The sequence below is a fragment of the Ochlerotatus camptorhynchus genome, unplaced genomic scaffold, assembly GCF_037179485.1.
Source record: "Ochlerotatus camptorhynchus isolate MF236.1 unplaced genomic scaffold, CSIRO-AGI_Acam_v1.1 ptg000357l, whole genome shotgun sequence".
Lineage (NCBI taxonomy): Eukaryota > Metazoa > Arthropoda > Insecta > Diptera > Culicidae > Ochlerotatus > Ochlerotatus camptorhynchus.
In genome coordinates, this window is record NW_027040845.1 from 4,620,899 (window position 1) to 4,635,102 (window position 14,204).

General features: G+C 39.6%; 1 protein-coding gene across 3 annotated transcripts in view; it reads left to right on the forward strand.

Annotated features, from left to right (window-relative positions):
* The window catches only part of CkIIbeta (casein kinase II subunit beta), a 46,169-nt gene extending 33,064 nt beyond the window's left edge, over nt 1-13,105 (forward strand). For 2 of the 3 annotated variants that reach the window (XM_065231570.1, XM_065231569.1), the window contains exon 7: nt 11,770-13,105. In XM_065231570.1, coding sequence (XP_065087642.1) covers nt 11,770-11,796 — 27 coding nt within the window. In that variant the 3' untranslated portion in view covers nt 11,797-13,105. Of the gene's footprint in view, nt 1-11,764 lie in introns of all 3 variants that reach the window. The other variant, XM_065231571.1, reaches the window with a different exon arrangement.
* The last annotated feature ends 1,099 nt before the right edge of the window (nt 13,106-14,204 follow it).

Consider the following 14,204-nt stretch of genomic DNA (forward strand, 5'->3'; position numbering starts at 1 on the left):
CAAGATTCCTAAAATACTCATAATGTGGTGTATTTGACAATATCCCAGTTTTATTTAAACGGAAGCCGTTATCTTGGATATCAAAATGGCGCCAGGCATGGATTTCTGGTCGTCACCCCGATTCCAAAAATACCCCTAGATAAGGGGTATTTGACAAAATTTCCAATTTTTTATCTAACTGGAAGCCGCCATCTTTAATTTTAAAATAGCCGCAGACATCGATTTTAGGTCCTTACACGTCAATCCGACTCTAAAAATACAAATATTGTGTGGTTTTTGAGAGAATTTACAAGTTTTTCTCTTGCCGTAAGCAGCCATCTTGAATTTCAAAACGCCAGACATCGATGTTCGGTCCCTACACGTCATCAAGACTCCAAAAATACCCATAATGTGGATAATTTGGCAGTAGTTCCCAGCTTTTCTCTAACCGAAAGCTGGCATATGGAATTCAAAATGGTATCAGACATGGGTTTCCAGTCCTTACACTTCACTAAGATTCCAAAAATACACACATTGAAACGAATTTGACTTAATTTTCAAGTTTTTCTCCAACCGGAATCCGCCATGTTTAATTTCACAATGGCCGCAGACATCGATTTCCGGCCCTTACACGTAACCCCAACTCCAAAAATACCCATATGGTGCAATATTTGAGAAAATTTCTAAGTTTTTCTCTAACCGGAAGCCACCATCTTAAATTCAAAATGGCTTTAGACATCGATTTCCGGTCCCTACACGTCATTCTGATTCCAAAAATACCCATATTGTGGGTAATTTGGTAGTATTTCCAAGTTTTTCTCTAACCGGAAGCCGCCATCTTTAATTTCAAAAAGGCGTCAGACATGGTTTTTTGGTCCCTACACATCACCAAGATTTCAAAAATACCCATATTGTGGGTAATTTTGCAGTATTGCCCAGTTTTTCTCTAACCGGAAGCCACCATATTGGATTTCAAAAAAGCGTTAGACATCGATTTCCAGTCCCTAAACGTCACCCCGATTCCAAAAATACCCATATTGTGGGTAATTTCGCAGTATTGCCCAGTTTTTCTCTAACCGGAAGCCGCCATATAGGATTTCAAAAAAGTGTTAGACATCGATTTCCGGTCCCTACACGTCACCCCGATTCCAAAAATACTCCTACTGTGGGTAATTTGGCAATAATTCCCAGTTTTTCTCCCACCGGAAGCCGCCATCTTGAATTCAAAATGGCGTCAGACATCTATTTCCGGACCCTATATGCCACCCCAATTCTAAAAATACCCATATTGAGGGGTATTAGACATAATTTTCAAGTTTTTCTCCAACCGGAAGCCACCATCTTGAATTCAAAATGGCCTCAGACATCGATTTCCGAACCCTACACGTCACCAAGATTCCAAAAATACTCATACTGTGGGTAATTTGGCAATAATTCCCAGTTTTTCTCCCACCGGAAGCCGCCATCTTGAATTCAAAATGGCGTCAGACATCGATTTCCGAACCCTACACGTACCAAGATTCCAAAAATAATCCTACTGTGGGTAATTTGGCAATAATTCCCAGTTTTTCTCCCACCGGAAGCCGCCATTTTGAATTCAAAATGGCCTCAGACATCGATTTCCGAACCCTACACGTCACCAAGATTCCAAAAATACTCCTACTGTGGGTAATTTGGCAATAATTCCCAGTTTTTCTCCCACCGGAAGCCGCCATCTTGAATTCAAAATGGCGTCAGACATCTATTTCCGGACCCTATACGTTACCCCAATTCTAAAAATACCCATATTGAGGGGTATTAGACATAATTTTCAAGTTTTTCTCCAACCGGAAGCCGCCATCTTGAATTCAAAATGGCCTCAGACATCGATTTCCGAAGCCTACACGTCACCAAGATTCCAAAAATACTCCTACTGCGGGTAATTTGGCAATAATTCCCAGTTTTTCTCCCACCGGAAGCCGCCATCTTGAATTCAAAATGGCGTCAGACATCTATTTCCGGACCCTATACGTCACCCCAATTCTAAAAATACCCATATTGAGGGGTATTAGACATAATTTTCAAGTTTCTCTCCAACCGGAAGCCGCCATCTTGAATTCAAAATGGCCTCAGACATCGATTTCCGAACCCTACACGTCACCAAGATTCCAAAAATACTCCTACTGTGGGTAATTTGGCAATAATTCCCAGTTTTTCTCCCACCGGAAGCCGCCATCTTGAATTCAAAATGGCATCAGACATCTATTTCCGGACCCTATACGTCACCCCAATTCTAAAAATACCCATATTGAGGGGTATTAGACATAATTTTCAAGTTTTTCTCCAACCGGAAGCCGCCATCTTGAATTCAAAATGGCATCAGACATCTATTTCCGGACCCTATACGTCACCCCAATTCTAAAAATACCCATATTGAGGGGTATTAGACATAATTTTCAAGTTTCTCTCCAACCGGAAGCCGCCATCTTGAATTCAAAATGGCGTCAGACATCGATTTCCGAACCCTACACGTCACCAAGATTCCAAAAATACTCCTACTGTGGGTAATTTGGCAATAATTCCCAGTTTTTCTCCCACCGGAAGCCGCCATCTTGAATTCAAAATGGCCTCAGACATCGATTTCCGAACCCTACACGTCACCAAGATTCCAAAAATACTCCTACTGTGGGTAATTTGGCAATAATTCCCAGTTTTTCTCCCACCGGAAGCCGCCATCTTGAATTCAAAATGGCCTCAGACATCGATTTCCGAACCCTACACGTCACCAAGATTCCAAAAATACTCCTACTGTGGGTAATTTGGCAATAATTCCCAGTTTTTCTCCCACCCGAAGCCAACATCTTGAATTCAAAATGGCATCAGACATCTATTTCCGGACCCTATACGTCACCCCAATTCTAAAAATACCCATATTGAGGGGTATTAGACATAATTTTCAAGTTTTTCTCCAACCGGAAGCCGCCATCTTGAATTCAAAATGGCATCAGACATCTATTTCCGGACCCTATACGTCACCCCAATTCTAAAAATACCCATATTGAGGGGTATTAGACATAATTTTCAAGTTTCTCTCCAACCGGAAGCCGCCATCTTGAATTCAAAATGGCGTCAGACATCGATTTCCGAACCCTACACGTCACCAAGATTCCAAAAATACTCCTACTGTGGGTAATTTGGCAATAATTCCCAGTTTTTCTCCCACCGGAAGCCGCCATCTTGAATTCAAAATGGCGTCAGACATCTATTTCCGGACCCTATACGTCATCCCAATTCTAAAAATACCCATATTGAGGGGTATTAGACATAATTTTCAAGTTTTTCTCCAACCGGAAGCCGCCATCTTGAATTCAAAATGGCATCAGACATCTATTTCCGGACCCTATACGTCACCCCAATTCTAAAAATACCCATATTGAGGGGTATTAGACATAATTTTCAAGTTTCTCTCCAACCGGAAGCCGCCATCTTGAATTCAAAATGGCGTCAGACATCGATTTCCGAACCCTACACGTCACCAAGATTCCAAAAATACTCCTACTGTGGGTAATTTGGCAATAATTCCCAGTTTTTCTCCCACCGGAAGCCGCCATCTTGAATTCAAAATGGCGTCAGACATCTATTTCCGGACCCTATACGTCATCCCAATTCTAAAAATACCCATATTGAGGGGTATTAGACATAATTTTCAAGTTTTTCTCCAACCGGAAGCCGCCATCTTGAATTCAAAATGGCATCAGACATCTATTTCCGGACCCTATACGTCACCCCAATTCTAAAAATACCCATATTGAGGGGTATTAGACATAATTTTCAAGTTTCTCTCCAACCGGAAGCCGCCATCTTGAATTCAAAATGGCGTCAGACATCGATTTCCGAACCCTACACGTCACCAAGATTCCAAAAATACTCCTACTGTGGGTAATTTGGCAATAATTCCCAGTTTTTCTCCCACCGGAAGCCGCCATCTTGAATTCAAAATGGCATCAGACATCTATTTCCGGACCCTATACGTCACCCCAATTCTAAAAATACCCATATTGAGGGGTATTAGACATAATTTTCAAGTTTTTCTCCCACCGGAAGCCGCCATCTTGAATTCAAAATGGCATCAGACATCTATTTCCGGACCCTATACGTCACCCCAATTCTAAAAATACCCATATTGAGGGGTATTAGACATAATTTTCAAGTTTCTCTCCAACCGGAAGCCGCCATCTTGAATTCAAAATGGCCTCAGACATCGATTTCCGAACCCTACACGTCACCAAGATTCCAAAAATACTCCTACTGTGGGTAATTTGGCAATAATTCCCAGTTTTTCTCCCACCGGAAGCCGCCATCTTGAATTCAAAATTGCGTCAGACATCTATTTCCGGACCCTATACGTTACCCCAATTCTAAAAATACCCATATTGAGGGGTATTAGACATAATTTTCAAGTTTTTCTCCAACCGGAAGCCACCATCTTGAATTCAAAATGGCCTCAGACATCGATTTCCGGTCCCTACACGTCACCCGGATTCCAAAAATACCCATATTGAGGGGTATTTGACAGAAATTACAATTATTTCTCGCACCGGAAGCAGCCATATTGAATTTCAAAAAGGCTTCAGACATCGATTTCCAGTCCCTACACGTCACCAAGATTCCAAAAATACCCATGTTGTTGGTTATTTTGCAGTACTTCCCAGCTTTTCTCTAACCGGAAGCCGCCATATTGAAATAAAAATAACGTCAGGCGTTGATTTCCGGTCCCCGTACGTCACCCAGATACCAAAAAATACCCATTTTGTGCGGTATTCGACAAAATTTTCCAAAAACTTTTTAGGAAATAAATCGCAAATAATCACCCCTATTCTGTATTTCGTTTCGAACGAAATTCTCATACAAAAAAATATTTTTTTGTATGAGAATTTCGTTCGAAACGAAATACAGAATAGGGGTGAATGTTTTTTACGTCTATTTCGATTTACGAACCGCCGGTGTGGTTCGTAAATGGAGGAATACACTGGAACCTGGAACCTAATTAAAAAAAAAACCACGATTGAAAAAAAAAAATCTTCGTCCGCAACCGAAAACAACAAACAGCCAAAACTGAAAGGGTCTAGCACAGGCCGAACATTTTCAATCCATTTAAATGATGTTTTTATGCATGATTTCGAACATGTGAACGCGGATTATGTTTAAGAAAATAATAAAATATTTAATCTACCTTGTTTGACATGAAATACGACTCGAAACGCATGTTCATAGTAAAAAATAAAAACCTGCGATTAAACTGACAAATGAACCTACAAAAACTGCATGGGCCTTCTTCGGAAAACAAAGCAAACTGACATTTCGGTGAATGAACACCGAGTCGCTTTGCAACTCACCTAAGAATGAACCTCTCACCTCACCCGAGTCGACTGTCGGAATACAGTGAGAAGAGTCATGTGACTGCGAGGTGACAATTGTCGTCTCACCTCATACGCCACGCAGAATAACCCTGAATAACTATTTTATTTGACGTTTGGATCAACAACTATATTCTGCTAAGTTGAAGCTGAGAAAATTTTCCATAAGTATAGCTTTTGAATTTTTGAACAGTGCCATATGGAAAAAGATTAGAAGACAATGAACAAAAGGTTTGGATTTCCCATAGTAATTTCCATATAAACTTCAAATGGTTTGTGCCAAGCCAGTTTCTTTTCAAATCAGTTCAAATTTTGGGAGACTAATCAGGACCCGATTTGAAACCGTTTGAGCACTGTGGAGCGAAAATGTCAAAATTTGCATCAGTCTAGTGAGCATGCATAAGGGCGTAAACGCGATGATCGATTCTCTTCGTCGATTTTCTCTTTTGTTAATAACTCGCTTGGATTAACGTTTTTCAGTGCGTTTGCTGGAGCTTTTGATAGCCAATACAACCTGTTACAGCACTGCATTGAGCAAATTCTAGAAAATTGTTTCGCTTAGCTGTAGCAATGCAAGGAGAAAAACTATGAAGAGAATCGATCATCGCGTATACGCCCTTATGCATGCTCACTGCCGAATTTTCTTTTTGCTCGAATGTTATTCTACCGGTTGTGTTGTGTGAGAGAGACGACAGCAGTTATGGAAAATCATTTGCATTCATTTCGTGCATTCATTTATATTCATTTGCTTCTAACGTTTTTTTAACAGCATTCCGCAAAATGATGTATAGAGGTAGGTTTTGTTATTAGCTACAACTTTTGTTAACAAGTCAAATTCGTATCTCTTATGCATGACGGCCCAGAGTGAACAGAAGCTACTATTGTTTTTCAGTGAATGTATTTTACATTCACTGAAAAACAGTAACAAGTTCTGCCCGCTCTAGTTCGTGATGCATAAGAGATACAGATTTGAGTTATTATCAAAAGTTGTAGCTAATAACAAAACCTACAAAAGTTCTATACATCATTTTGCGGAATGCTGTTGATAAAAAGTTAGAGGCAAATGAATGTAAATGAATGTATGAAATGAATGCAAATGATTTTCCATGCCTGGACGACGGTAGAGCATGAGTGTACGAATACAAATAGACTGTCGCGCACGACAACGAAGCGAGTGTAGTAAAAAATGTCAACTGTTTCAACCCCGGTTTGTGAGTATGTATGTTCCAGCATAATTCTGGAACGCCTGGACCGTTTTCCACAAAACTTGGCTTACGTATTCCTTGCTATAAAGAAATGGTCATAGGGAGTTAGGTGGGGGGGGGGGGGGGATAATAATCAAGCTAATATTGAATCCCGAGCAAGGTCTAGCACACTCAGCTAGTCACATATAAATGCCAATATCGCTAAGACCAGTGTTTCAAATTTTGAAATGTTGAAAATCTTTCACTATCTATTCAAGTGTATTGCACATCACACTACTGTTCAAAACAGATGGATTTAAAGTGTTTGGCATTTCAATGCGATGTGAATTGCTTGCTCAGAAAGGTAAACATCTAAAACAAGACTACTTGTGATTTTATCCTATCAACCCGCCTCATATATGAGAACAACCGTGGCACAGTGAGATCGAACGAAAACTCCGGCAGCAGCACACCCATGATCGAATCCCAAATCAGACCCATTAAAAAGATATGTGAAATCTCTGGCCTCTGGCAGTTTTGTTTATATATTTGTCGATTCATTTTTAGAGTCGGTAAAGTAGAATATTGTAGAATACTGAACTATGATGTGCAAAGTTATTGATATCACCAAATGAGGCACATAGAATTCAACTGTGTCACAATTCAAATCCATCGTGTTCAGGCATGATTCATAGCATAAGATTCACACATGAAATGGATGTGTTTCACCACCGACAAACCGACATGAATGATCATACAAATTTCAAAGGAATTTCTAATCAAAGCACAAAAGTGACATCTGCCACCGTGTTCGCGGAATATATTAATCCTAGCCACGAACACGCGTACACAATTTATGAGTTGGTTCGTGTCTAATCTATTTAGGACAAATTATTTTTTAGGCCTATTCTGCGCGGCGTGTGAGGTGAAGTGACTCACTGTCACTAGTGAAGTGACAATCGTCACCTCGGGTGAGGTGACTCCATTTGATTTGCATGGAGAGTCACCTCACCCGAGGTGACAATTGTCACTTCACCATCACTTCACTGTCACCTCACCTCACACGCCGCGCCTATTTATCTAGATAAAATATTTCTATGGTTTTGACAGATGGGATCGCTGCACATTTGAATCGGCCGTTATGGATTTTCGATCAAGAGTTAAGTTTAAGGTTCATGTCGGTTTGTCGGTGGTTTCACAATAAGCGCAAAATTAAGTGTGAGACACATGATGATGACGTGTGGAATTTTTTGAGTGCATGGAATTATTCTAAGAATTACCTAGGAATTCAATTAAGCACTTTTGCTGGAAACAGTGGGTTCAAAACTTGACTATCTAAATTGATCAATTTGAACTCCTAGTAACCCTACGACCATTGGAAAAGCAAGTTTTTGGTAGCCTTATTTGCTGTTTTGATTTGATTCTGCGTTCCGTTTCGCATCGCTCCAGTTCGCTTTTCTCCATTCCATGCTAGATGACGTTTGAGCAATTTTTAGTTTGCACCCGCTATTTAAAGACTACCCAAATTTGAGTAGAATTCACCCAGATTGGTCCAAATTGAACCTACCCAAAAATGGGTAAATTGTGTTGGGAGTGACAAGTTGACAAATGAACAACATCGACATGATTGGGTAGGTTCAGTTTTGACCGATCTGGGTGGAATCTACCCAAATTTGGGTAGTTTTGAAATAGAGTGCACGCCGTGCAGATTAGCGGGGTTTAAACTGAAAAGTGTTCAGATCATAAACGGTCAGATTACCGGGGGTCCACTGTGATAGTTCTAAAACAATTGGCGTTGACGGTGACTCTGTAGCTCTTTACTCCAATGGTAAAATCCATAAGCAAACGTCAGACTGTGCGTGAAACATGGCGGACTTCGTACTATCCTTTCACTTCACTGAAAATTTCCATAAGAAACTGTCAATCTTTGCTAGAAGAGACGATTTTTCTGCGGTGCCGTCAACGCCAATAAATCCCCCACTATTCTGCGAGTCACGTGACTCTCTCTCACCGGTGAGGTGACAATAGTCACCTCGTGTGAGGTGACTCTCCATTTGATTTGCATGGAGAGTCACCTCACACGAGGTGACTATTGTCACCTCACCGGTGAGAGAGAGTCACGTGACTCGCAGAATAGGGGGGAATGTCGTAAGGTCGTTCGCAATGCTTTGGCTGTTGTATTTCTTATACACGCTCATTCAAAACTACCCAAATTTAAGTATAATCCACCCAGATCGGTCATAATTGAACCTACCCAAAAATGGGCAAACTAATTTGGGAGTGACAAGTTGACAAATGAACAAAGTCGATCGGATTCATGTCAATGTTGTCCATTTGTCAACTTGTCACTGCCAACATAGTTTACCCATTTTTGGGTAGGTTCAGTTTTGACCGATCTGGGTGGATTCTACCCAAATTTGGGTAGTTTTGGAATAGCGTATAGACTTCTCTGACGTTTGTGAAATGCGCAAGTATTAGTGCAGAACTTGGGGTAAATTATAAGTATTAGTGCAAGAAAACCTTTGAATTTACCACTTTGTCAAGCAGTTTTGGCGTGACTTTCTACCAGCGATTTCACAAAACTGGACCAACTAATTTCTATTTTTTACGAAACGCACAAATATTGGCTACTTTTCTCGTGGTTCTAGAAGAAAAAATCTCAAAATGATGTTTTATTTCAAAGTTCGAGTGGTAGTAAACGTCATTTTAACTGCTCGAATGTAGTGGTTAATTCATCCAAAGTTCTGCATTAATACTTGTGCAGTTCATGAACGTCAAAGAAGTCTCTGGACTGTTTCAATTTGAAACTAGAACAGAAACACACCCCTCGCAATGCTGAGTTGCAGTTTCATTATTCGAGCACTACCCTAATGAAAATAACCATAAAAGAGATAGGGGAAATGACGGCTTCGGCATGACAGACTATTTTCGGCAACACAAATTGAAACACTATTTTCACTGGATTTTTTTACGAAAACACTTCGCTGAATGCATGCAAACGATTCTTTATGCTTTCAGCTTCAATTTGACTATATTTTTACCACTGAGAAAAAGCAATCTAGCAAGGTTTTCTTGAAATGCAACACACGCACTACAAATTATAGCTGATTTCGAGTTGCCGAAAATAGAACAGCAGATTTACATGCAGTTCAAATGGAACGGTTGCCGAAGAAAAACTGGTTGCCGACAATACTCGCTCTCACTAGAGTAGATTGGAGCTTTGTAAAAGCGTTTCAAAACAGTTTTTAACCATTCTTTCGACTGAAATTGTTAGAGCAGCTGGCAGCAAAAGATTGTAAACAAACCAAACCTGCATATGTGTGCGTTCCATAGAGAAAAAGGCTATAGAAAGAAGGTCGCTGCTTAGGTTGCCGAGAATACGTAAATTCCCCTAGTTGAAGATGCTAATTTCAAATAACAGACTGTAGTGGTAATTTTTATACGTTAGATGGAGTAGATGAAAGTGTAGAGTTGATAGTGCCGTTAGAGTACGGTAGTGTGAAAATTGCATATAGATAGTAGAATAGCAATCTAGGACAACTTTTAATTTAAGGAAGGTACAAATCGGTTTTTTCATCTCTCTTTACCAAACTCCCCCTTTGGAGAGGGATGGTGAGGGTACATAACTCTGGATGGGAGCATACCATCAATTACTGTCAATGGTCGAACGGTACAGTAGCAGCACCTACCCCACTCGTGTCCCCTCGAGATCGTCAAGTCGACGATGACAGGAGCACATACGACTGGATGCTTTCCTTCAAATAACAACTGTATGCGGTAAAAAATCGGTAGAACTGTTTCAAACACATCGTTGGTACTTGAGCGGTCGGCTTTCATCTCCTTTTGCCAGTGGTGGCGGGGGAGAACACCCCTCACCATCCCTCTCCAAAGGGGGAGTTTGGTAAAGATAGATGAAAAAACCGATTTGTACCTTCCTTAAAAGTTGTCCTAGCTCGCTATTCTACTATCTATATGCAATTTTCACACTGCCGTACTCTAACGGAACTATCAACTCTACACTTTCATCTACTCCATCTATCGTATAAAAATTACCACTACAGTCTGTTATTCGAAATTAGCATCTTCAACTATGTAAATCGTTGACTTCACGCAGAAGTAATACTAAAACATATAGTCAAAGTACATAAAAGAGAGCTTAACGACGTGTTCGGGGTATCATCCAAACCATTTGTGGGATAGTTTACCCATCCGGGATACAGTTCGTTTATGGTATTTGTTTATTAGGGTATTCTGCACCAAAGTTGCAACTGCTCGAGTATTCTGTTTCCGTTCTGAGCGGATTTGAAACACGGATCACTGTTTCTTTGGATGCTTTTGTGAAGCTACACACTCTGAAATGATTATCGATGATGATCATGTTTACCGAACTATCAATAGCTGGAACTGTTCGGTCAAATTCAAGCATTTTAATTTGTTAGTTTTCAGGTTTCAAATTCGTTCACTTTTACATTACAATGTTACAATTACTAAGATGCGATTGAATGCCAGATGAGTTTTGTAATTTCATACCAGGTAATTTAATAGACTTTCATGCTACGAAAGCTGAATACGAGCTTATTCAGCTGAAAAATAACTTATTCAGCTTTTTATCAGCTCAAATTAACCACTTCATTCGAGCAGTTAAAATGACTTTACTGCCACTCGAACATAGAAAAAAAAAATTATTTTGAGATTTTTTCTTCTAGAACCACCAGAAAAGTAGCCAACATTTGTGCGTTTCATAAAAAAAAAATAGAAATTGTTGGTCCAGTTTTGTGAAATCACTGGTAGAAAGTGTCACGCCAAAACTGCTTGACAAAGTGGTCAATTGTGTGCTGGGATTCGTCTACTTGATGGTGTTGTTAGTTTGCCCGTGTGAGTTTTTATTTGCGATAAATCGACGACTAAAGCCATTGTTTAAAAGAAGCAGTTTCGCCCCTTTGAAATGTTGATATATAGTTTCAAATGCTATTACGTCCTTTCGGCATACGTATAGATATTCGAGAAGGACAAAACGTACGGTTTTCAAAGCGTGAGTGACACCAGTAAAAATATATCTAAACAATTTCTTTTTCTTTTATCCTCCATATATCCTAATTTGCCGCCGCCTCTCTTGACCCGACCCTGTCAATTTTATGTACAATGTTTGGAATCGACCCCCAAATCTTCGCGCATACGTCCCACGTCGGTATTGTTCTTACTTAGTGAAGTGCTCAGCGAAGGTCATCGACAATTGAGATGCCGACAACTGGATCAACGAGAAAATTGTTTGATCAAGATCATCATCAGAAGAAGAAGAAGAAGAAGAAGAAGTGACCACAAACATCCCCACACCACATACAAATCCAAGTACACGGGACGCCAGGGAGCAGGAAAAGAAGAAGAGATTGAGCAGAAGTAGAGGGAGGCAACTTCGACATCAAACAATAAGAGCGATCCGCAGAATCAGCCAAGAGAAAAAAGAAATAATAACAAAAAAAAAACAACAGGTTGAAGGAAATTATCAAAACAAAAGCGATAAACGTAAATCTTAATAAAAAGAATAGGACAAGAAACAAAATTTCTAGATAAATCAGTAAGTCAGTCAACAAAAAGGCATGTTAGCGATTAAACAAATAAAAAAATAACCAATTGTACATCCCCCAAACCACCAAAACAAAACAAACAACAACAACAACAAAAAAGAACATTGAAAAACAACAAAAAACGACAATGCGCATTCAGCATCGTAGAACACATGGCATATTGTGTAGTATTAGGTCAAACATCCTTGTCTCTTTAGCGAAGGAGGAGTATCATTCAGTAAACATTAAACAACAATGTTGTCATTTTTTCGAATAGAATTGGAATTTATTGCTAGGATGAAGCCGGGACGAAGCGGAATTTTTGAAACATTGTAAGACCATTCAATGAAATTGTGTGTGTATTTGAGAGAAGAAAAGAAAAAAAAAATACAACCAACAAAAACAACAACACAAGATATCAAAACATCTTGACGTGACATGAAATTTGTTGCACCATCAGGAACAAACGGAGGAAATATACACCAGGGTTGAAGAATAGCAGAACCTCTCTTTTCCTCTCCTCCTACTTAGATAGACTACTAAGCGTACGTTATAGAGAAAGCCACTTTTTGAAACGCATATGTAACGAACGAGCGAGAGAGGTGTGCCCACGGAGCGCGGGAAACATCCAATTTTTAACCCATTTGTATATTTTTTCTCGCCGAGAAAGCAAAACAGAAATCTCGCGCAGACGACTCCTATAAGAAAAGAGTGACAAAAAAAAAAGAACAAAAAAAAACAAACAACAAATGTAAAACAACATTTTACACCGGAAGACCTTTTTCCTTTTTATTACCCTTCAAATACAGAAAAGAAGAAAACTTGTTTATATAGCTTAGTAGCGGAAGAGCAGTAAGATTCGGTTTTCTCAGTTTCTATTCTCGTTTAGTTATTCTGCAAACGGTGGAAATAATAATTATCGAATTGTAATATACATATTACTTAGCTAACGGAAGAAGAAGATGGAGAAGAAAACAAATAAGTGAAACTTAGTGCAGTCGACATTCTGACAGATATGGAAAACAATAGTAGCAAACAGTACACACAGCGAGACAGCGAGCGGATTGAGTTATGCGGGCAACCGGCAAACCGCGCGATTGTCGGGGTTTATAATTTATCCAATTAATTACACATAAAAACAGTTAATTTGCATTGAAAAAAAAATGAAGAAGAGAACAAACAAAAAAACTGAAATAGAATAATTATTGCTCTAATTTTACTACTATTATTATTATTGCTGGAACGATTAAATTTTAATAAATTATATTACAAAACAACAAATTGGAATATTGCGATTGAGTTGCTTGTGTTGGTGTGTTTTGAATTTTTCCTTCGAACTGCTGCTGGGTGAAGTCTTCATCGTTCGATGCACATGCGGACGCGGTACACACTATACCCCATATATTTGTTTATTTGTTTATTTGTTATGGTTGCATCAACAGACTAGAAATAGTCCCAATGATGTGTTGTAAAAAAGTACAGATTATACAGACGACATACATATACTACAGTTACTACAGTTACAAACGAAAATAACTTGGAAAGCATTGTCAAGTTACTAAAAATTTATAAGTCTTAAATTTTACACTTAGCTGTTGGGTATCAAGCGCCTTCGGTCAGCAAAAAAGGCAGAGAATCTTCGGCGAAGCATATTCCGTGTCAAGTGGAAATCGAACATCGACGCTACTCGGTTGAACACTAGCTGCAAGCCGTAAATAGCGCTCCCTATGCTATAATTAGTTCGAAGAAGTGGAAGTCTCAGCATAAGACTGTTGCGTAGTGATCGAGGTTGAACATTAATGTTCACTTGTTGCAGAATTGCTTCGCAGTCAATTCTTCCTTGCAGAGTATCGGCGACGGTTAAGGCTCTGAAAACATCTCTTCGGATACGTAAGGGCTCGATATTGATCAATTGGCAGCGATTCTCGTAGCTTGGAAGACGAAGTGGGTATCTCCAAGGCAGCTTACGGAGCGCGAAGCGAAGAAAACGTCGTTGAACAGATTCAATTCGCTCGGCCCCATTATTGTAGTTCGGGCTCCAGACAGCAGAGCAGTATTCCAACGTAGATCGTACGAGAGAG